At 44.4% G+C, this 23,870-nt stretch overlaps 1 protein-coding gene across 2 annotated transcripts; it reads right to left on the reverse strand.

Moving 5' to 3' along the window:
- Nucleotides 1–835: 835 nt before the first annotated feature.
- On the reverse strand, nucleotides 836–22,525 carry RAB17 (RAB17, member RAS oncogene family). 2 transcript variants are annotated; one of them, XM_019492219.2, is made up of 6 exons: nucleotides 22,305–22,525; nucleotides 12,122–12,296; nucleotides 9,280–9,431; nucleotides 4,603–4,728; nucleotides 3,084–3,177; nucleotides 836–1,737 (listed from the first exon to the last, which is right to left on the reverse strand). In XM_019492219.2, exons 2-6 carry the CDS (start codon nucleotides 12,291–12,293, stop codon nucleotides 1,610–1,612), a joined length of 672 nt encoding a protein of 223 aa, XP_019347764.1. In that variant the 5' UTR covers nucleotides 12,294–12,296; nucleotides 22,305–22,525; the 3' UTR covers nucleotides 836–1,609. The 2 variants fall into 2 exon arrangements, with proteins under 2 accessions (XP_019347764.1, XP_059583164.1); XM_059727181.1 differs by lacking the exon at nucleotides 4,603–4,728.
- Between the last annotated feature and the right edge of the window lie 1,345 nt (nucleotides 22,526–23,870).

The following is a 23,870-nucleotide window of genomic DNA, read 5'->3' on the forward strand; positions in this document are numbered from 1 at the left end:
CATTGGTATTTCATCTCTCACTTCCTTTCCCTGCATATTAGTATCTTGTACCACTCATCTGAAACTGCTATAGCTAATAAAATGGCTCAGTTAAAAATCCCTGTTGTCACAAGCTTGTGACTCTGGCCATGTCTTTCAGATCAAGCTTTCCATGCTTGGTCTACTGTGGAATAAGATTTTTTCCCCTCAAAATGGTTGAGCAAAGTTCCTTCAGAGATTTTAATAATGATCTTCAAAGTAAGAAAAGCCACCACTTGGCACACAAAAAAGGTTGGGGGGAAAACCATTACTTTCTTCTGATGGAGAGTTTGCAAGTAGATCTTTGAATGATATGCCTCATACTTCATGGATGCTATCTGTGATTAGTTACCAAACTTAATGAGTTGAAAGCAAATCTGTAAATTGTTTACTTGATATGCACAAGGTAGCTTGACTATGCTTCCTAATCTACACATGATTTGCTAGAGTGGCTATACTGGGAGCTCTTTGTGTAAATGCCTACACTGGAAAGAGTGCCCTGACTGGTATAGCACTTCCTCAAATGAAATTATCTAATCCAGTAGAAGATGGCTTTTTGCCAATATAGAACTATTGTGGGAGGACATGTAGATAGGGGAAAAACACTACCTCTAACCAGCTTTACCATACTGAGAAGCATCTAGGATAGATCTTGTTTCTGTTCAAAGGCCTGATTCTCCTGGGTACATCAGGGTAATTGTGCCACTTCATGTTACAATGCATCTTATCCCTTGCTTCCCCTTCCACCCCCAACCTTCTCCCCCACTTCTCTCTCTCTCTCTCTCACCCCCCCCCCCCCCCCGATAAATATATGCTACAGCAGTAATGCCAACCTCTAACACTCAAATCCTGAGCCAGGATCCCCCAAAGAGCTTAATATTTCGATTGTTCCATTTTCTTTGAGTCTTGATACTGATCTGTGAAGTTGCTCTTCTTATTCTTGTGCTTTCCTCTATAGTCATCAGAGCTAAAAAAATTCCTGTTAAATGATTACTTAAGAATTTTAGTTTTAATTTGATTCCAGCAGTTGGGGGCTCTGAAATCCCCTGCTGAACTCCTCCTCTCCCCTTCCCCCCACCCCCCAATCATGATATGTTCAAGAAAGCATCTGCTATAGGGTTCGCAGAGAAATCTTAGTTTGATCATACTTCATATTCTGTGCCTTACTTGCATATGTGATTTAATAGCTTCTTCCAAAGTTGTGTGTGTGTTGTGGAACTTACAAGGCTGGGGGCGGAGGGCAGAACATTGTCTTGAGTGTTGTCTTTTTTTATGGCAATGCTAGATATTGTATTCTTATACAACGCGTACATTTCTTACAGAAAATATGGTCATTGGCAGTGCTTTTTGAGCTCATGTATATCTTGCCATTGTTTCTATATGAAAATTTGTTATTCTAATACTAATACTGTGAAAATAAAAAAATAACCATATAATCTTCCAGTTGCATCATAAAGACTTCGTTGTCATATCAAAATTGGCACTAAGCCCAATACATAATGCCTCCCTTCTTCCTGTCTTTGCACACTCACCTTCCCCCTTTCCCCTAAACCCCTTTTAATGGTAAATCTAGGCCAGACTGCCATTTCATTTAGCTCTTGCAGCACTTCTTAATCTGGTTACTGTTTGGCGCTCTCAGATCCACATGTGACTTCTTCCAGGACTGAGACTGGACTGGCATAGTCTCCTTCTGTTGCTCCTGTTGCAATAATTTCTGAGCTATGAAAAAGTATATTAAAAAAAAAAAGTTAATCTTTCTAGGATAAGCTGCAATGATGCTATATCCAAATCCCTGGACCCAGTTCTGATTGTTACAACAACTTTCTGGCTGCTTGTGAAAACAGTAAGTAATTCTCCGGATGTCTTTCCCTTACCAGGGAGGGACTGTGGTGTAGCTAGGACATGCCATCCTCAGCCAGGCAAAATGGTCCTGAGGAGACTGTTCAGCTGCCATTACCTGTCCTGCAGTAGAAGTGGTTTGTCAGTGGAGCTATGCAACTACTGAGAGCTGTTTGAGGGCAGGGAGGAAGAGAAGGGACACAGTATATAATACTTCAGCTGGGTATCTGGCCCTGTGTTTCTCAAACTACTCAAGGCATTAATTTACATCCTACAAAAGTTAATTTCTGGGAGTAAATTAAATAGATGGCTTGTTTGTACTCTTGCATTATACTTGGATGCAAATAGGAAATAGTGTCTGACAGTGGTGAAGATAGAAATAGGCTTAAAGTGGAACCTGATGAGCAGGAAGAAACGATCAGCCCCTGGAGCTGTTGGGGCCAGTGGTTATAACTCATGGGTGTAGGAGCCTCTTGCTTTATGACTGAAGTCCCTGCTGGGAGACTACCCGGTGACCTTGGAAGTTCAAACCTGAAGAGTCTCCCAAACTTCTGAGTATCATACCCTGTTTTAAATTATACTGCTAGATATCCCTAGGATTCCATGTTATGGATAATAAAAGTAATACTTCATATAATTGCAGTTGCACAGTAACCTCTCTGCTTTTCTCAGTTAAGGGGTGTTTGCTTTGGGAGTGGTGGAGCTTGGCGTTGAGGGTTGTGTTGTGGTGGTGCTTTTGAAGTGGGCACAGGTGCCTCTCCCTATTCCTCATTTCTTGTTTGTTTGTTCCCTTTTGCTTTTTCACTTTGTCCTTTTTGTCACTTATTCCACTCTGAGGAGCATTGTTGTAAGCTAATTATTTTAAGTGTCATCCTCTGATTAGAAGTGAAGCATTGGAAGTTTACTTTTCTCTGCTGCCATGTGTGGTGATGCAGCTTGTCTCTGTTCTAAGCAAGGAGGTTGCTGGTTGGGTCTGTCTTGCATACTGTTGATGACAGTGTTTTGTTGGCAGGAGTGCACTTGGTCACCTCATGCCTGTCCCTAGGAGCAAGATATTGCTGAGCTTTCCAGGTGGTGAGTTTCTGTCAAATGATTCAAACTCAACTATTCCTGGACACAAGGGGTTAGACTGACAGCTCTCTGAAGGACCTGGAAGACAAAGAACCACATACATGGGCCACAGCATCTTTGCTATTAATTACAACAGCTTCTTATTCTGAACTTACCTATAGCCATAAAAACGTCAGTCACTTGATGGTTGGATTTTGCGGATGTTTCTGCATGCAGTAGGCCTTTGCTTCTTGCAAACTCTTTCCCCTCCTAGTTGGTGTGTACAGAAGCAAAGTTACTATGGAAAAGACCAGGCATGTTCTAAACTGTAATAGTACCTTGCCAGTTTCAGTTGGGCTACTAAGATAATGTCTGTACAGGGTGACATTAGGGGGAACTCAGGAGTTCTACTGAGAAATAAGTCCAGCCTACTTTTGTGTGTCCTCAAGCCTGCAAGTTAGGCCACGATGAAGGTACAGAGCTCATCACGTGCCCTGGAACTGCACTCTGCGTTCCTGGAGGCAAAACAAAACTTGAAATGGGGTGCTGTTGGTTTTTTGGGTTTTTTTGGGGGGGAGGGGGGCTTGTTTGTTTGTTTGTTTTGTTTTTAAAGCTGTTTTGTCATGCTAAGAAGGAGCTTTGTAGATTTATTTTACACTGATTTTATTCCCCTAGCGTTGGGAATCTGGTAATGTCCCAGTGACTGCCACTGTTTCATTCTAGAAGGCTAAATATTAAGGCAAAACGGAGCATGAGTTGAGAAGATGGACTGCTGTCATTGGTTATGCCATGCCTGTGTTCTTTTATGATGCACCTGGAGGCACACAAGAAACACAACATGTTTGCTCATGTTGCCTGGGTTAAAAACACAACATTGACTAATAAGCATCGGGGCAAAATTCCTTGTAGATGGCTCGGTTTGTGCAGAGCTGTGCCTTGTCAAAGCAAGGGATGAAAAGGAGAATCCATAATACTCCTCAGTTAAAGGCAAGAGTACTTAAAATAACAAAGAAGGTAATGAACTGTTTATATGCTATAATTTTAGATGCATGAACCAGGAAACTTGGTGATAAAGCGACTTCTCTCTGTTGCTTTTTAAAACATTTTTCCTTCCTTCCTTAATTCCTTTCCCACTTTTCTAATCAGTCATAGCCTTGTATCTAACCCCCAAAGGAGAGGCATCACAACAGCACCACCCAGGCCATCTGCCAGCTCATCTCCTGCTGAGGCCTGTCAGCTGTGGGCGCTTTCCCAAGGTGCACACTATCTAACACTGAATCTCTACAAAGTAGTGCACCAGTTCTAGCAACTTCCTGGTTGTATGTATATTAGGACAACACAAGCTACCATTGCAATATACATAAAAATCTGCAAAAAGACACAATAGAAACTTATGTGCAGACTTTAAAAAAAAATGCCCTGGCTGAAAAACAAATCTACCACATTCACAGAAGTCTAACATTTTGGGAAGTTATGAACTGAAACCATGCAAGATAAGATTAATGAGGTACTAACAACACAAGTACATAAGACTTTTCTTTGTTCACTCATCAGAGTACCAGTTTAACTTACACATTTATCTGTAATTTATTAAATGTGAAAGACGCCCTCTGTGCTGATGGAACGGCATCAGATTGCACCTCTAAAAATAGCAAATGTTTAGTTCTCTCTCTGAATGCAATTTATACCATTTACCTCTGACGTGACTTCTCGTTCAGTCACAAGATCTGTCTTATTGCCAACTAAAATGATCATTATTTCATCATGAAGAAAGTCCTTCTCTAATTCCCTCAACCACAGCTTTGCTCTGTTGAAAGTTTCCTGGAACAAGAAGAGAGGAGCTCTTGTAACCCAAAAGAGGCTGGCAAGCAATAAAGTGACCAGCCATCCTGAATTTTAAGGCTGTGCTGTCAAGGAGCCTCTGAAACAGGATTTTTGTGGCAAATTGGAAAAAATGGTTCTGGGTCAACACTAGACAGGGTACTGCTATACCTACTGGGAATATGAGGCTGTACTGCTTACAACTTGGAAGGTCGCTACAAGCTGCCTCCTAAATCAGTTTCTCCTAACTATATGCATGTGGAGCTTATGAGTAGACTAATTCTGCTTCTTAACAGAGCTCATTAGCCTGCTCTCTGCTGTGTGGGATTGTCTCCTTGAAGGAGAGGTAATTTGCCCAAGTACAGTGCTTGATGAATGTGGCTACGCTGTTTCTGGCTCAGGAGATACCTTACAGCTGCCTCCTTGAGTGAGAAAAGTAAAGCAGCATCTCTGTGATGTTGATGCTGGGCTAATTAGCTTGCCAACAGTGCTGTAGCAATGTAGTTATGCTAACTGCAACCAAAAGTAATATAGAAATGGATGTAAATTGCTCTTCCTCTGTTCTGGAACGCTGGGGTGTCTGAGACCTGTGTTCTAGATTCATTCCATGAATTTTAGTCATGTTAGCTTAATGTAACATGTAGAAAGGAATGATGTATGATGCCTTTCGTAATTAGCAATGGTCAGAAAGTGGTCATTCAGTATACAAATAACTTGAAGTATGCCACTCCTCTGTCTTCCTGCTGCCAAAACTATGGTTGGCATTCCTGTGTCCATAAGACATGACAATCACTGCATAACTTACTTGAATTGCAGGCCCCTATTACAAATAGTGGACTGAGATGGGTTGTTTCTTTCACAATGGAGCAGGCTTTTTAAATGCTTGCTTGATAGGGCTGTGTGAAGCTTTGGTCCCTGATTAGATTCAGGAGAAATTTGGCCTGATTCGGTGGCCAAATCTCTGAATCCACATTGAATTGGAGGACCCTTTAATCTCTCCAAATCGATCGGAACCTTCTGAATTGATTTGGAGAGATTCAGAAAGATTCGGCAATTTGGACGTGGAAGACAGCTTTAAATGTTTTTTCTATATGCCTCTAGGTAGCAGGGGCTCATGAGTGCTGCGATGCTGGGGTGCATGGAGCATCCCACAGAAGCACAGCGTGCTCGGCAGCAGACCCAGAAGTGGACCAGTAGCACTTCCACTCCACTTCCAGGTCCACTGGGGAGTGCACTGGGGGGCTCCCCCACACCTCCCTGGCTCAGTGACTGGTGCCTCCTGGGTCTCGGGGGGCACCTGGGGTCCCCCTGTGGCCGATCGCCAAGCTAGGAAGGCGCAGGGGGGGCCTCCGGCGTGCTCCCTAGCAGACCCGGAATTGGACCAGAAGTACTTCTGGTCCACTTCCAGGTTCACCACCGAGCATGTGGAGGGGCCCACCTGCACTCCTGTGGGACACTCCATGCACCCCAGCATCACAGCATTCACAAGTTGCGCTGGTGCCTCAAGATGTGTAGAAAAAACACTTAAAGCTGTGTCTATGTCCAAATCACTGATTCTCTGAATCGGCACTGAACCTTCAGATTGGATTTGGCTGAATCGAATCGGGGACAGTGATCCAAATCAACTAATTGAATCACTGTCCCTGATTTGGGGTGAATCTGAATCGAATACAGCCCGTTTCACACACCCCTATATGTTTGATTTGTTTTGTCACTGTACGTTGTCTCTAGGTGATAATTTTACAGCAGTTTAGGACACTCCCCTCTGACCCTCATGGAGGTAATGTCACAATAGTGTGCTTTTGTGACTGTTTTTATGTATTGCCAATGAAAATTAAGCTGTGTCCAAGTGGGGATACTACTTTTATTAATTTTATGTGGCTGAGTTTCCCTGTTTAATTGCTTTCTATTGCTATCTCTGTTAATGCAGATTTAAATTAAAGGAGGTGTAAAGGGATAGTTTAGGGGATTTTTTTGTTAGTTTTTGCCCAGTTCTTTAATTGCATTAATACAGCATCTAAGGTTCATAGCTCCAAAAGAGTCAAGTTGACAGTGGCTGGGGACTTCAAATGAATACCTGCTATCAATATAACTCTGTCCAGGCTCAAATGAGATACTTTTCCCAAAGTAAAGCCTAGGATCAAAAGAGTAACAAAACCCCCAAAGCACGCACGCACGCACGCACGGGGATTTGAGGGAGCTCGAGTAAGTGTGCTGTGCATGAAAAGCCAAATTACCACACAGGAAGAGACAGGCTGTGAACAGTGTGTGTTGTTTTTCCCTGCCACAGATAATCAGCTAGATTGAAAGGGAATGTCCAATGTATGAGTAATACTTATGTATGTAGACACTTCAATGTGGACTTTAGGCACCAATATTTTGCTTAGATGTATTTGGTGAGATTGAGAAGGAACAACAGGTCATCTAACCTATCAGGTCATGTAATATATCTGTGTGAAGTAGTCTAACAAAACAGACCTGGCGGACAATTGTGATGCATCTAATTGTGATATCATCATGCCTGAAGTCCAGAATTTTGTTGGAAAGGAATGGAACTGATGTGATCATAACTGACTGTCATAATTCAGTTCCTCCTGCATGCACATTTATGTCACAGAGACAGCCTTGATTCTGGCTTTATTTTTTATCTCAATATGAAGATTTTTCAGGGGTTAATGTTCTTCACACTTAAGTATGGTACATACAGAATGGCAGAGATCTGTAATTAAAGTCTACAATACATTAACTATTTGTTTGTGCAGTGCCATTAACATATATTTAGGGTTGTCTACACTGGGAAATAGCTCAAAATAACCATCACACAGTTCAGTTCCCCCTTTGTAGAAAATCCCTAAGTAGCCATGCACAAATCAGAATTTTTTTTTACTGAAAAACCTAATGTGTCAGCCTTGCTCTGGGAGAGGGGTTCTCAAAGTTTTTATGCTGCAGCCCAGCAAACCATGGCCCAGCAGTCACAGCTGACCATGGCTGGAGTTTCCAGCTGGCAGAAAGGTAAGGATATCCCACCCACCCAGCCAGGGGGGGTAAGCCAAACCAGGGGGTGGGTGAGCCAAACCCTGCACTGCCATGGGCCCTGCAGAAGGAGCCACAGCCTCTCTGCCCAGCTCTGGGGAGCCGCAGTTTTCCGGTCTGCAGCCACTTCTGGTCCAGTAGCTGACTGTGCTGTGGACTGACACCGGGCTGTGGCCAAAGGATTGAGAACCCCTGCTCTGGGAAACAGAAGGCTCAGAAACAGCCTGTTTAAATCGAATCTATAGCAAGCTTAGGACTTCCCCTGAGAAGCACATCCCACCCGATCTCTCCTGCTCACCACATGTCAAAGCCTGGAGTTAGGCTGTGTAGCTGGTTTAGCCTGATGCTGCATGCATGCTCCAAGCTACTCTCAGGTTTCTGTCTTGGGTGTGCTCCTTTGAGGGCACTCAAGGTCATGCTAAACCAGCTTTGCTGCCTAACTTCCAGGCTTTGGCCTGGACTGAGTAGGAGTTAGTGGACAACGCATGCTTCTTCTTTGCCCCTGGGGTAGCTTCAAACATTTCCTAAATGTGAAAATAGCACATGTCCTTTTCCTGGACAGACCCTACAGAAAAAGTACAAGGAACTTGAGTTCTACCACCTGACATCTGGAGGGCTTTCAGACACTAAAGGAGGGAGGAGCTTGATTTTTAGAACCTGGTCTTTTTGTTGCATTGTTTTCTTTCAAAGATTAACCTTGTGCCATCTTGTTATAAAAGATTAATACATTGTGTAAGCTGTCAACAGCTACATTTATCATATCTAAACATTCATCACATCTAGAGGTACCAGAATGGCATTAAGGAAATCAGTGCATATTGAAAAACCAGTTTATCAGACTGGAAAAGAAGAAACAGTCCCATTGTTTTGGCCATTTTAGGACTAGATTGCTTAAGACTCTAGGCTAAAGAGTCAACAGAAACAACATAACCCAAGAGCTGCCAGGTCCTTAGCCATATTGTTGTGTTGCAAATGTAAGCCCTTTCTATGTCGCCAAGGTAGGGAAGCCATAAAACTAAGCCATGCTGACTTGAGCAGTATTGCTTTTTAATGTTTGAAGAATCCTCTGCAGTTCAAAGGAGAAGGGCCTCACTCAGTCTTGCTGCTCTTCTCACCCATTTGTCTGGCCTTGAGAATAGACCTCTATTTGTAGAACAGGGGAGGCCAGCCATTTAGAATAGGGAACATTATACACAGTCTTTCTCATTACACCACCCACCTCTCTTCTCATTCCTGTTGGCACTAAACTATCAAGTGAGGTAGTGACTTGTCTTCCATAATATATGTTGAAATTAGTTATATTTACAATATAATCCCTATTTACTAACTAAACTAATGAAAACATCAATGATGTACCTGTATACACGGTTATCACTTAGCACACTATAAGAAAGGAGCCTTGGTTCATTGCTTGCTATAATGACTATGACATACTAGTAATGTTGCATTATTATGAATTAAGCAGAATACCATGGAATGTTGGAGGCTGATGATGGATGAACAAGACTTTAGTCTTACCTTTCTAGAAATATCATATACCAGAAGAGCAGCTCTAGCACCCCTGTAATAAAGATGACAAACACTATGGTACTTCTCTTGACCTGCAGTATCCCAGATCTCAAACATAATATTGGCAGTCTCTAAACGTATCATCTGTTTGAAGAAAGAACCTGAAAGAAATGACAAGGCAGTGGTACCTTTCACTTGGAAGACTCCGTGCACATGTATTGAATATTAATCTTTGTCCACTATGAGCTGCCTGAAGAGATGGCTCAGGATGAACAATAAACCCTTTAGACATTACTTTTAGAAGGAGACTGTGTCTTTTTAATGTGGGAAATAATAAAAAATATGCAAGTGAAATTCAGTTACCACCCAGTAACACCAGTGTATTAAGTCAGCAAACTTCAGCAGAATTGTCAGCCCACCAGGCACATGTACACACAAATGTAAAAATGAAACACTATTTCAGTGTGAAGTTACTGCATGAAAAAACATAGTGCCTATTCCCTGGTGTATGTATTACATATCTGGAACTCTAGCCAGTTTTAGCTGACTATACCAGTTTAACACTTTTCTTAAACTATTAGTTGCTCCCTTGGCACACAGGAGTAGACTACTGTAGTAGTAGCCTACATTTTACTACTCTGAGAAAAACTAATCATTCTTCTCCAGATCCTGGTGTACAAAATCACTGTGACAGATGTAAATGTGTTGTGTGTTACCTCACTGGTAATTTTATCTTTGGAGCTCTCACTGAAGAAATGTGGTGAAAGGGTGGGATGAGACATCAGAATTCAAATCCACTTGCATATGCTTAACCCTTGTGAGAGGTGAGGGCTGTTAGCTTAAAAGTTAGAATCAAAATCTAGGCTTAAGCATAATTCTGAGCAAGCATTAGTTGTATGACCCTGGGGAGGAGAGTCTGTGCCTCATATTTCTGAGATGCAACCTTTCACTTGTTCAGAAAACAGGGAGAGAAACTTGCTGCTGGCACGTGCTAGCTAGCAGCATGTTGCATTTTCTTCCCTTCCACAATCCCCAAACAGGCTGAGGTGTGTGGACCGAGTAGGTATCATGACAGAGGAAGCCCATACTCCCTGTTTTTCCTGTAGTGCTTTTCAGAAGTGACTGGGAGCATATGGTGTATGCTGGACCTGAGGTGTATGTGATGGGGAGAGGATCTTGGGCTTTCTTTAATCCATTATACAAACATGCAGTCAAAGCTGTAATTTAGCCCTTTAATATTTGTACCTCAACTTGCCCATTTTCCAGAGGGGTCTAATTAAAAAGTCAAAAGAAATTTCAGTTTGGAACTTGCTACGATGTTTTTAACTTTGTTTTAAAATATCTTCCCCTATCTCCCCTTCCCCCAACCTCAAAAAACCATCTAAATTAAAAGCTCTTTAAAAGGCTTAAATAATCTAGAAAATTGAATGATTCAGTTTTAGATCAAGCCTAGCATTTTTTCCCCCACTTCTTGGTTTCGGTTGAAAACTCAAATTTCTGTGTTGAGTCTTGTATTATGTGCAAGTCAATCCAAAAGTCAGCTTTTTCTTCCCTATCCCACTGAATTGAAATATTATCAGCTATAGTACAGTAGCTCCCTAGAATTGGCACTTCTGAGAAGGATTCTTTTTTTTCAGAGTACTATTTTCTCCACGTAAGTAGCATCATGCTCCTTGGTGTATGCTCTGCAGTCACAGGGCTGTTATGCGAGATGCCTTGAAGTAAAGCGTCTAAGATGCTTGCAATCAGTTTCTGCAATAGCTGTGGTGGTGCTTCTAACCCAACTGTAAAAGCATTTGTAGGAGAATGGGAGAAGGGTGGGAATAAATTCAGGTGTCCTTATAGGAGTACGGCCTATAAAAATGGCACCTTTTCTTGGGCCATGATGTGCTCTGACGCATTCTAACTGGAACGCTTCGGAGCCGCCTCGATTAATCAAGTCTGTTGGAGCGTTCTAATTAAAACACTCCAGGATGCTGCAGTGTCACGTGTATTCCGTGTTCTGCATTTCAAAATGGTGGCAGGGGTGCTTTTAACTAAAATGCACTGAATTAACTAAAACTCATTTTGAAACGTGGGAGGCTGAATACATGTGACACTGTGGCATTTAATTAAAGCGGCTGTACTAGAGTTGCTCTAACCGAAACACTCGCCTGCCTCCCTCTTGCCCCTACACCTCAGAGCATGTGTATAGACACCCTTCGTTCTCACGGTACGTTCCACAGAAACTGCCAATGGCAGTATTGAGATTGTCAGCAACCTGCACCGTGTTGAACAGCACACCTGAAAACAATCACTAGATGTCACTCTCACTCCACAATTAAGACCTGTGCTCTGTTCCAGGTTTATGCTTTCTTGTTCTGTTGCTTCCCATTATCTCGAATATAACCCTGCAGAGAAATGTCTCACAGACAGCTGAAGTCTCCCTGCTACTGGACTTCTGTGGGAATTGAGAGCAATAGGGAGAGCCTCTTGCTTAAATACCAAAAATGTTTCTTGTGTAACTCTCTGAATAGCCATAAAAGGCAATATCAGGTAAAGCCTACCTTATTTTAAAATATGCAAGTCTCACAGTCTAGTGTGTCCAGTTGCATCTGCTTCAACCAGAATTTTCTGCATCTTATTGTGAATTTATATTTGAAAGGGCAAAGCAAATTTCTTTTCTACCTGGATGTGATGTTGCTGCCAAAGCAACATATTACAGTAGAAACAGAACCCATAACTACTAAAAAGCTCTGAGGCCCTTGAACTACAATGAAGGCACTACTGTAGTGCCCTAAACTTCAGTAAAGAGTCTCCTGCTTTTAGCCTCCTGCAAGGTAGATCCTTCATGTTGTGACTGTTTACTTACATCCAACAGTTGGCATTGTTTCCCTGAAGCTATTCTTCACGTATCGGAAGGCTAAGCTTGACTTTCCCACTGCCATGCTCCCTAAGAGAACCACCTTGTAGACATAGGTTGGGTTTAAGTGATGTCCATCTGAGGTGACGGTCATCTCCTTCCACATTTTTCTCTGTGCCATATCCTGCAAAGAAACAAGCCCTATTTAAAATGTGTTGACAGTGAGCCTGATGTCCCTCAGCTGAGCATCTGCATGCACCCAGAGGAGTTAGGCTCAGGGCCTTAAATTTCCAGCTAATATAATGGAAGATGTGGCTTCAGCTACGTTCTTCCTCTACCTCCATTTCAATTAGTTTCATGACTCAAGTTTAACACTCTTGAATAATGAGATTCTAGTGAGATGCACATGCTGTATGGGGTCTCTCTTTTCCAGTGTTTTATCAGTATGCTCCCAGCTCATACAAGTCTTCATTAGTATATTACTTGCTTGACTTATAAATCACTGTCTATATTGCTTGTGGATATTTTAAGTGGGAAGACATTTTTTTTACTATCCATTGCAGCCCCAGCTCCTACAGATCAGAATTGGTTTTGTTTTAAAGATTTTGAGACCACAAAGCTGTAGAGAAGTTTGAGAACTTGACTTAAATGGACCATGAAGGCTCAAATCAGGAAGTCAAAGTGCAAATTCATGCTTTTTCAGTTTATAAATCCCATGGCTTTTGGGGAACACACTTTCATGCCTCTTGACTGTTCAGGACTGCCTATATTTAAATGCTTATCGGCTATCTGGTGACCTGACACCATCCTGGGTTTACCTTTGTTAGTTATCTCAGCAGGATAACTCTCTTAGGGCCTTGTTACATACTGCACTGTGAGCTGCTCAAATGCTGATAGTGTTAGTGCTAGCTTGAGTTTGGAGCAGTAACACCATAAAACTAAAAACCTTCTCTGACTGCCCCCTACCTGCACAGCTGTGACTTGCCACTAGAAGGCTGGTGAGCAGGGGCCTCACTAGGAGCTGGAGCTGTGAGTTGCCTCTGGCTGAGTCTTCTATCCCTGGGGAGGGGGAGAGATGGGTTGGGTGGGCAAGGGGAGGGTCTCCCCCTCCCCTCAGACATGAAGCTGGGAGGTGGAGAGTTAATGAGATGGAGGTGGGTAATGAAATGGTAGATGGAAAGGAAATGAGGTGAAAGAAGGCTGGTGAAATGAAGTCGCCTACTGAAGGATAAAATAAAAAGAAGTAAAGAAAAAAAAAGAATTTAAAAAGGAAAGAAGGAAGTTAAAGAAGGCCTCATGTTTTAATAAATTGGGGTTTGGATGTGGGGGGTGTTGGTTATGCTTTCCCAGAGTGGGATAAGAGAGTGGTAAGGGAAGGTACTTTTGGGGGAGCAACTGCTCCTGCCCTGGGAAGGAAGCCCCAGCTTATGAGGACCTGCCTCAGCCCTGTAGCTTGTGGTCCCCACTCCCTCCCCACCCTGTAGGCCCCACTCCTGGACCCCTCTTGCCCTGTGATCTAGTTAGCCGGCATGCATTTTGCAGGCTGTTTGCATAGGATGCACCCCTGGGGGGGGAGGTTGCACCCCTGGGGGTGAGATGGGGAGTTAGCTTGGTGTGAGATCTACCTCCTGGGTAGTAGAGTTCATGGGGTAGAAAGTTTGTCCACATAGAACAAGAGGGGAGGGGAGGGGACAATGCATCCTGGGATCCTGGAGTACTGCAACTTGGGTAGCTTATCTATGAGGAGTGACCACACGTTATTGGAATATGACCTGGATAACACAGATCAGAGAGAAACCTGCCTTGGAGTGGTGTAAGCTGCCTGAAGTGTTCTTAAAACTTAAATCCAGGTGTTCGTCCCTAGATTGTCCATACATTAACTGCTCTAGGAGCCACCTAAAATTAATGTGAAACAAGGCCCTTAATCGAGGTCTTTATACATGAGGACCTACCAAAATCACAGTTCCGTGATTCTTGCAGAAAATTCTTGCTGAAAATTCTTGCTGAAAATAGTACTGGCTCCTTCTGGGTAGTCAGTGGTCCTCATGGCTGCTATGCCTGATCATGCAGCCCACTGAAGAGCAAGCTCTATGATAGGCAGTCATTGCAGCCAATCAGTGGTGAAGGGTGGGGCTACTGGGGCCCCTTGGCCAGTTAGAGGTGGGAGGGACTACAGTCTGCCCGCAAAAAAGGCTGTTGGCCCTGTGATCTGCATGCAAAATTGGCTGACAGCTGCCTCGAGTTTGGCAGACATCTATTTATATGGGAATGAATGGGGGTATCTTCCTGGCATGTCCCATTCAAGGGACTGTCCAACCTTTGGTTCCTCTGTACTCCAGGGTGTGCAGAGACTTTTTCCTCTGTGCATATCTCAATAATGGGATCAGAAGTAGGACACTGCTGAGTGTACTTGCTGCAAAATCAAGACCTTTTGTATACCTAGTAAAGACACCTTTCCCCTTCTCTTGCCAGTCTTTGGTTCTCATTTGTTTGCTTATTTTGGATGGTTTACCCAACTTTGTGGTGACCAGAGCCAGGCTTTGAGACTTAGGAAATGATACAGTGACTTGATTTTTCCTTCTTCCCTTACCTTCTCCAAATGTGCCTATGAACATGGTGTTAGAGCACCTTTCACAAAGAATAGCCAGCACATATTCAGCACAGCTTACAAAGGAAGCCAGTATCTTGTTTACCCAACTTCCAAAAAGAGGACAGAGGAACAGAGTGGTGCAGTGACTTGTGCAAGGTCAAAGTGGCAGTTCAGAGCCAAGGACAGAAATAAGTTCTCTGACTCTTTTTAGTACCTTGCCCACTGGACCACATCATTTAATCTCTTCTTCCCCCTTCCATTCCAAGGCAAGTGGTGCTCACTCTTACCTTGGGGGGTCTTAAAAGGAGGCTAGATAATCACCTAGCTGGGGTCATATGACCCCAGCATAAATTCCTGCCCATGGCAGGGGGTTGGACTTGATAATCTGCTCAAGTCCCTTCTGACCCAAACAACCTAACAATTCTCCTTCTGTATTCCACTCCATCTTTGTGCTCTCCCCAGGGTCAGACTTGACCTGTCAAATCTTAAGCCTCTGGCCTGAGGTTCAGCCTTTGAGAAGTCTCAGGCCCTTGGGACCTTTGCTGGTATAGCAGTTGTGCTTATGAAAATAAGTGAGTTTTCTTGCTTAGCCTCGAGTTCCACTTTCCTCCATTCTTTCCAGGGGAGATGCCCTTTTCCTCCAGAAGTTCTGCTGCTCTGCCTTCTGGCTAGCAGCCACAAGAACACTCCAGCCAGGTACAAGGACTTCCTATGGCTTTCCATCTTGTATTTTCTGACAAGCTGTCATTTCTCAGTCAGTTGCCAGCATGAATGACTGGTGCGTCCCGAGACTGGGGTGGGGGGGCACCATGGCAGCGAGCGGGGACTGCCTGCAGCTGCCGTCGTTGGTGTCAGCAGTGAGGTGGTGGGGGGCGGTGGCGAGCGAGGGCCACCTGCAGACTCCACTGGCAGGTGAGGGCAGCAACTGCCTGCCTGCAGAAGCTGGCGGCAGCTTTGGCAATGGCCAATCTTGGGCGGGGGGCATGTGCCCCCCCATGCATCGTCTATGCTTGCCAGGAGGTGAGAGCTGGGTTCTCAAGGTGTGGGAAGAAGATGATGGAGGCATAATTCTGTAATGAGAACTGAAGAGCTCTGTAATTCCCTGTGCTCAAGAGCATGGCTATCTATTCTTCCCTTTCTCCTTTGAACAAACCCCTGGTCATTTGTACATGCCACAGGGGTTTACTTCAATCTAAATTGAAGCAGTGAGTTTTTAAAAACCCTGCTTCAATTTAAATTCAAGTAAACCCCTGTGGTGTGTACACAGGGGTTGGGGCCTGATCCTTACCTGTCTCTCCAGGAGCAGTGGTGGGAGGGTGAGCTGCCAGTGGGCCAAGTGGTCCTTGAGCTGCAGCAGGGGGGACAGTGCTTCCCCCTGCAGCAGCGCCCCCCAGGTGCCACCTGCCCACAGGCACCTGGACCGAGTGGTCCCAGGGGGCACAGCAGCCACAGGGGGGAAACACTGGGCCCACACGCAGCTCAAGCACAGGAAGGCTCCAGGGAGAGAAAAAAAAAATTTAAACAGAATGTCGCTTTTTTTCTTCAGTGGAGCCTGCCTACACAGGCTGCTGCTGGGCTGTTTGCACAGCCCCTGAGCTGCACAGGGCCCAGTGGTTTCCTCTGTGGCTACCAAGGTAGCAACCTAAAACACCTCGGACATGTTTTATTTTGCTACATCCAAAGTCATTTAATGTGCAATACACTGCCAAACATGTAAACAGCAGTGCCATTAAAACAGTGCAAAAGGGCATGTAACCCACTTTAAAAACCAATTTTGTGGCATGTACAAAGGCCTCCTGAAACTGTTTGGATGAACCTGAGGCTTTACTGCATTTGTGTATTGTTCTTCCTTTAGTACTTAGAAATGAGCTTTTGGCTGCCTTTTGCATTTAAGTTCTAGATTTTCAGCTCACTTAAATCAGTATAACTCTGTTAGAATCATAGACCTGCTGTCTAAAATGGAGCTAGGTTTATTTGTGGCAGCCTGGGATCTGGTCTAAAATGTACAAGTGAAACAAAAACTATACTGTACCACAAAGTTAATTAATAACCTTCAAACAGTAACATCTGTTATGTTTGTCAGCTTATTTTTTGTTTCAACTTGCTAGAGTTGGAGTTTATTGCTCCCAGGCGCCACATTTGAACATGCGCTTGAGACCGCAACACGTTGAGCTGGGTTAGAGCAGCCCCGGCTGGCAGAGGATCCTGGGGGTCAGCATGCCAGCCTGGGGCTGTTCGCTGCTGGCTCAACATGCTGTGAAGGGGCTGGCTGGGAAATGAGGGTGCTTTAGTGTGGGGCTAGCCAGCAGGCAGCCCCTGCACTGAAGCACCCTTGTGCCCCAGCCAGCCCTGATGTCTACACATGCACTGTGGTGGGGTAAACAACTCCAAAGCAAGATGACTACTCTTATGTACAACTACTCAGCTACTGCGGAGTTTATTAGTTTCCTACAGCCTAATAGAGCCACATGTATAGATGCGAGATATTTACTGCTGCACCGTACAACTCCAAATATATTTTTTGTTATATCTATACTTGTAGCCAAGACTATGGTGTATGTACCTAGATAAAGTACTTCTAAAACAATTGTTTCTTATGCAGCTTCTTAGGTCTGTTTGTCTTTCTTGTATTGTTTTGCTGTTTTTTAAGAAACAAAACACTTTGTCTAGGTTAAAAGATATATGCACGCAGAACTTGTCTGGTTGCATGACACAGTGCTACTTCAGTTTTATGAAGTAGGATCTGGCGTGGACAGGTAAACAGGGCAGGTGGTAGGTACTATGGACCTGTATGTCCATTAAGGGGCTGAAGGAGCTTGTGGGAGCCTGCTAACATTGAGCAAGCAGCCACCTGGGTAAAGAATGGAAACATGACACCTACACTGGACCATTTCTTATATTGCTGTAGGGTTTGTGTGGGGAAGGGGCAGAGAGGAAGTTTTGGTTTTCATTTCTTGTTGCTTTCCTGAGTGGTGCTGATGGTTGTTCACCCTCATTTCCCACCCCTCCCCCATCTCACCCCCCATGAATTAATCTACCCCAAATTCTAATAAATCATGTTGGCATCAGACTGTGTTGCATGTTGGCTGCTTATTTACACCATGCTTATATAAATTTAACCCACGCTTATGTAAATTTAACCATGGCCTATGTTGAAGGCCTTTTAAGGAAAACTCCTATGAAGACAACATTGTATGTGGATGTTCTGGGTTTTTATGTTTTTCATTTAGTTTGTTGGTTTTCTTCCTAAACTCATGCAAAACTTGCAATGGAAAACCTCATATTTGAGGCTTTCAAAAGGAATTACATGTATTTCTCTTAAATGGAAAAATTGTTGACTTAGGTTTTTGGTAGGGTGTGATGGCTCTTTGCTCTTTCTTCCCCAGCCTTTCTATTTCCAGAGAAAAAGGAAAAGAACAAATTTCATTTTGAGTTATTGCTTTATTATGTGTCATTGAAACACCCAACTTCTATAAAAATGTTCAAGTGTTGTTTATCTTTAAGTGGTACATTTTTCAGTGAGGCCTGCTTAATATGTCACATAGAGGTGCTGTTTTGACTAATTGTGCCATGAGGAATAGAGGTATCTTAAGTAGAAGACACCAGGACTGTCCTACTGTGTAGGGTTGCATTTCCTCTTTAGACCATACGCTATGAAGATGTAGCTGCCACTCCACATAAACATCCCACCCCCCAGCGGTCGATCGCCAGCCGGGGCTGGGGGGGGGCGGTCCCCCAGCGGCTGATTGCCAACCCTGGAAGTGCCGGCGGCAAAACCGGACGTGTCAGCAGTGCTTCTCTTGGCACCCCCACACGCCAGCCAGTGAGGGGGAATCTCAGGGGGGGAACATGCCCCCCCCCATACTCTCCCTACACATTGTCTATGGCAATAGGTTTATGTAGCAGTAAAGAAGGCTTAGATTAAATCTCAGGGAAAACTTTTGAACTGTAAGAATGGCAAGATGAGAACACGTTGCCTAGAGAAGCTGAGGAATTTCCTCCTTTGGAGTTTTTGAAGAAGGGGTTGGATGGCCATCTGTCTGGGTAGTTTAAGAACAATGAATCCTGCATCTCTGTAGGAACTTAAGTGAGATGACCCTTGAAGTCCCTTTCCAACCCTATAATTCTGTAAAGCAATAAATGGTGTTTGCAGCTTTGTCTAAGCTAAAATAGGCTCATATTATCCTCATTGCTTACTTGCTTTCTTAAGTCTTTGTTCCCTTAATGTGGTGACCATGAATCCATAGTGTTATTCACCTGAAAACTAGAGATTCTTTTTAGTATGAATGAAAACCAGGCCATTGCAGAGGAAATAACAAAAGAACCATAAGAACATAAGAGAACATGAGACCTGTTATTTACTGGGTCGGACCATAGGTCCATCTTGCCCAGTATCCTGCATCACAGTGACAAGGTGGATGCTGAAAGGGAGAGTGAACTGGGTATGACCCAGGGTTTTTTCTGCCGTTCTTCTCCTGCAGCCTCTAGCATCAAGGAAGTTCTGATTCAGAGGCTGCATCGCTAATTCCCATGCTCAGTAGCTACTGATGTCCCTTTCTTCCAAGATTTATGCAATCCCTTTTTGAAGTTGGCTAAATTGTCATCTTCCACATCAGGTGGCAATGAGTTTCACACTTTAATGACATGCTGTGTGCAAAAGAACTTCCTTTTGTTTGTTTTAAGCTTACTACCTACTACTTCCATTTTGTGACCCCTAGTTCTTGTATTGTGAAGGAGTAAATAATGAATCCCTATTTACTTCCTTTTTGCCACTTCATATTTGGTAAATCCCCCCCCCCCAACATATCTTTTCTAAACTGACTAGGCCTATTTTCTTTACTCTCTCCTCATATGGTAGCCCCTCCATACCACTAATCATCCTTTTCTGTACCTTCTCTAGTTCCTCTATATCCTTTTTGAGGTGTAGAGACCAAGACTAAGCACCGTATTCAAGGTGTGGGTGCACCATGGATACCACCAAATTTGCACTGAGGAAAACACCCAGGATTGTCACCTCACCAGTCTTAAAAAGGCTTTTGCCCAACAAGGACACTCCTCCAGAGAGAGAGATCACACATTTGAAAGAGCTACCATCCCCACCTCACCATGCCTCTGGGAGCGAGAAGACGCATGGCATCGGGGCTGGGAAAGAGACGCATGGCTTTGGGGAGGAGCCGCTGCCTGAGCTTACCTCCGGTAAGTGCCCCATGCTGGCCCCAGTGCCTCTGCCACATGTGAAGAATTGCTGCAGTACAGAAGAAAACCCCCCACAAGTCGCACACCGCTGGTTATGACACATCACCCCTCCCTTGAACCCATACAGAAAATCCTCAAACAATTGCAACCAATGTTCCCTCTAAGATGTAGCGATCTGTGAGCGCGCCACTTTGGTCCTGCCACCCGCTTTCAGCGCACGCTGCTTCAGCCTGCCCCACAGCACCCAAAGCACCTTGTCTGCCTATGCCCTTAGACACAGGTGTAACCAGTACCCTCAAACTCAAGATTACACAATTTAGTTCTTCTAACAAAAACAACGCCATTTGCAACTTCTTTTTCTGTTGGAGACGCATGGCATCGGGGCTGGGGAGCAGAGCAGTTTCCCAGTACTGGCAGAGCCTGTGTCAGCCCAGCCCCTGCACTGCCTCCGGGAGCAGAGAGGTTTCCCGGCCCCAGCCCCAGCCTCACTTCTGGGAGCAAGGAGACACATGGTGTTGGGGCTGGGGAGCGGAGCAGTTTCCCAGTGCCAGTAAAGCCCACACCAGCCCCAGCCCCTGCATTGCCTCCAGGAGCGAGGAGGCACGTGGCATCAGGGCTGGGGAGTGGAGCAGTTTCCCAGTGCCAGCAGAGCCTGCACCAGCCCCCACCTCACCATGCCTCTGGAAGTGAGGAGACACATGGTGTCTGGGCTGGGAAGGAGATGCATGGCCTTGGGGAGGAACTACTGCCTGAGCTTACCTCCAGTAAGTGCCCCATGCTGACCCCAGTGCCTCCGCCATTGGTCTCTTCTAGTGCCACTTCTATGCTGCACCTCTCCGGGAGGGTGTGCAGCATTAATAAGTTCATGAACAGCATGCTTTTAAAGCGTGCGTGGCTGCGCATGAGTATAGCTTGGAGGGAACCTTGATTGCAACTCATACTAGAAAGAGATTTCTTAAAGAAATCTTCCCAGAGCCACCCATTGTAGCTTTCAAACAAGCACTGAACCTCGCTAACCTCATCACCACAAGCAAACTTCTTCAGGCCTAGAACACACCGAATGGATTCACACTATGCTATGACAAGAAATGCAAAACCTGCCAACACATCTCCACCACTCCCACAATTACTACACCCCACACAAAGCCATTAGCCAGATCTTACAGCTGCACCTCCAGAAATGTAATATATCTCATCCAATGCACCAAATGCCCTGATGGAAAATAAGTACGAGACACGAAACAACAACTGCACACCAGAATGAATGCACGCTGGAAATCTATCAGACAAGAATACCCAATTACTGATGGGGGCACGTTTCTCGCAAGAAAACCACTGTCTCCAATCTCTCAGTTCTAATCCTCAAAGGGAATTTACAAAACACTTCCCAGAGGTGAGCCTATAAGCTTAAACTAACCTGCAAAGAGTGAATCAATTCAGGGTCAGGCTTTTTGAATGTCTGTCCCTTGCCAAAGTGTATGTATAGGCATTATATTTAGATAAATATAACTAGGGTTGGGTGGATCTAAAGGCCCATCTGTACATGCATTCAGGGGGTTAAATTGAGCAAAAAAATGGCAGGCCCTATCTGAGTTTTAGGTCACCTTCTCCAGTGACCTAACTTAAATTGGGTAGTGAGTTAACCTAATCTATTGAATATCTGCACACTTTCAGAGCATGGCCCTGGGGATGCGAAAGCCCATCTGCCACCAGCCCCAGGGCTGTTTTTCTCCCCTCCCCTCCTTTCCCTGCCCCCACTGGACAATTTTTTAGCCCCTGCCTTCCCCTGATCCATTATCCTCCCTGATTTCCCACCCCACCCCATCCCTCTGCCCACCCTAATTACTTCGCTTTCCCTGCTTGGCTCCTGGAACTGGTAAGCACCTGTACATGCCACTCCACTCCTAAAGCCTGTAATCAAGGTGAACTGTGGCTTGAATATGCAGCTTAAAGCAAACCATGTGAATGCAGACTGGTTGCAGCAAAAAACTGTACACACCCTAAGACGCCACCTTGGCCTACCTTCTGCCTGAATTCACACTAAAACGGCTAACTGCCTCTGTGGTTGCAAGTGGCTGGTCTGTTGCACACGGTTGACACTAAAACATCTGCATTACTAGTACCTAAAATAGTTTTTGGAATTGCTTTAAAAAAGTGCACAAGTTATGTCACTGTTTTGGGGAGAAGAGGTGGGGTACACTTACACTGCATGTTGCGTACAAGTGCAGTACAGGGTAGAAATGCCTGAGCTAACTTGAGTCTTGGAAGCAGTCTAGTCCCAGTAGCACATCATGGGCACAAAGTTCTGTACTACTAACCTGGCTTTGCTTCTCAGTCCTCTGTGGTGTGGATTTGGTTTCATTTCCAAAGCCCCAATCTAAGTGCAGGTATAGAGGAAAAGCTTACCTTTCTATCAGCTATTTTTCTTCAAAGGAGGAAAGACTTCAGTCCACTGAAGCCAGGCTGGCTGAGAAGGAAGCTAAAATGCTGTGCAGCTGCACAAACAAGCTGAATCTGAGCAAATTAAAAAGCGAAACTCCACAAGCACAACCAAGTGCTTTCTCCAATAGGGAAGCTGCTCCGCAAGATCTGTCACAGCCCCCTTAAAAGTTTAAAGGTAAAGTAAATAACAGATAAATCAGTGGACCTTAAACAGGCATGGGAATACTAAGCCATGAAGCCTGTAATCAAGGTGAACTGTGATTGAATAGAGGCAATGCCCTGTAAGGGGAGTGGAGCCTCACGTGCTCCAGCACACCCAGCAGCAAGCGATTCTGTTGGTCCCAGTCTCTTTTGTCTTTCTTTCAGGACTTCAAATTTTGAGACTGTTCCTTGATTTCTGTTTTCAACTGTGAGCCCCCTCAGGGCAGTGCTTAAAGTACTGCAGATATTAAAGAATGAATACACTAATCCAGGGTGGCAGCTCTAGGAATTGAGGGAGTTGTTAGTATTCGATGGCTGTATCAGGGTGGTATCAGGCCATACCTATCAGGGCCCAAAACTTGGGCCTGGCTTTAGCCAAACACAGTGTAGGCAGAGGCAGGGAAGAGAAAAAGAAAAGCACTTCCATGCTTAGGGCTGAGCATATTTGGTCAAAGATGCTATGTATTTTGTCAGCTAAAATAGGCCCCTTATAGGGCCATTACAGTATTAGTATTTCACCCAGGATATCAAGCTGTCACCCACACTCGAGGTGAGGAAATTAAGGTTAGGTATGCTTGGTGTACACCAAGCATCCCCAGCCAAAGGGAGTGCTGAGAATCAGGGCTTCAGCATTCTTGTACTATATCATAGAAAAGTAGTGCTGGAAGAAACCTCATGAGGTCATCTAGTCCAAGCCCCAGCTCAAGACAAAATTATCCCTATCTATATAGTACTAGACAAGTGTTTATATAACCAGCATGTAAAACAGGTTCCAATGCTTAATCACTCTCATAATGAGTGGTCTTCCTGATATCTGACCTAAACTGCAATTTGAGACCATTCCTCCTTGCCAGTGTAACTAAGTGGGGGAGAGAATAACCAGGGCAGAGGCCCCAGATACCACTTTTGGTGGTGTTTAATTGGAGTTTAATTACAGATTAAACTCAACTGCTCTGAGTTTAAACCGCATTTAAACCAGTCTGAGCATTACATATGTCCATGTCTTCTGATATCATGTTCATATCTTTGTACTAGTGCGCTCTTCTTGGCCTCATGTCAGGATGTAGTCTCAGCTTGCTTTGTTTGTGTGATACCCAAAGAACCTTCCGTTTGCAAGCTACGTATTTTTATACTTACTATGTGCTTGTAAATGGCAAACTATACCCTTTGCAGATGTATAGGCAGGGAGGCAAGGTGTAGACAAGGGCAGAATCTAACTTGGCCTCTCTTACTACCTTTTAATTAAAATAATGAGTGGTTACTCCTGATCACTAGAACCTGCTTCTTCATAGAGAAAAAAAGCTCTTTTCTCTCTACCAGGAACCCTAG

Source organism: Alligator mississippiensis, chromosome 4 (assembly GCF_030867095.1).
Source record: "Alligator mississippiensis isolate rAllMis1 chromosome 4, rAllMis1, whole genome shotgun sequence".
In the NCBI taxonomy this organism is placed as follows: domain Eukaryota; kingdom Metazoa; phylum Chordata; order Crocodylia; family Alligatoridae; genus Alligator; species Alligator mississippiensis.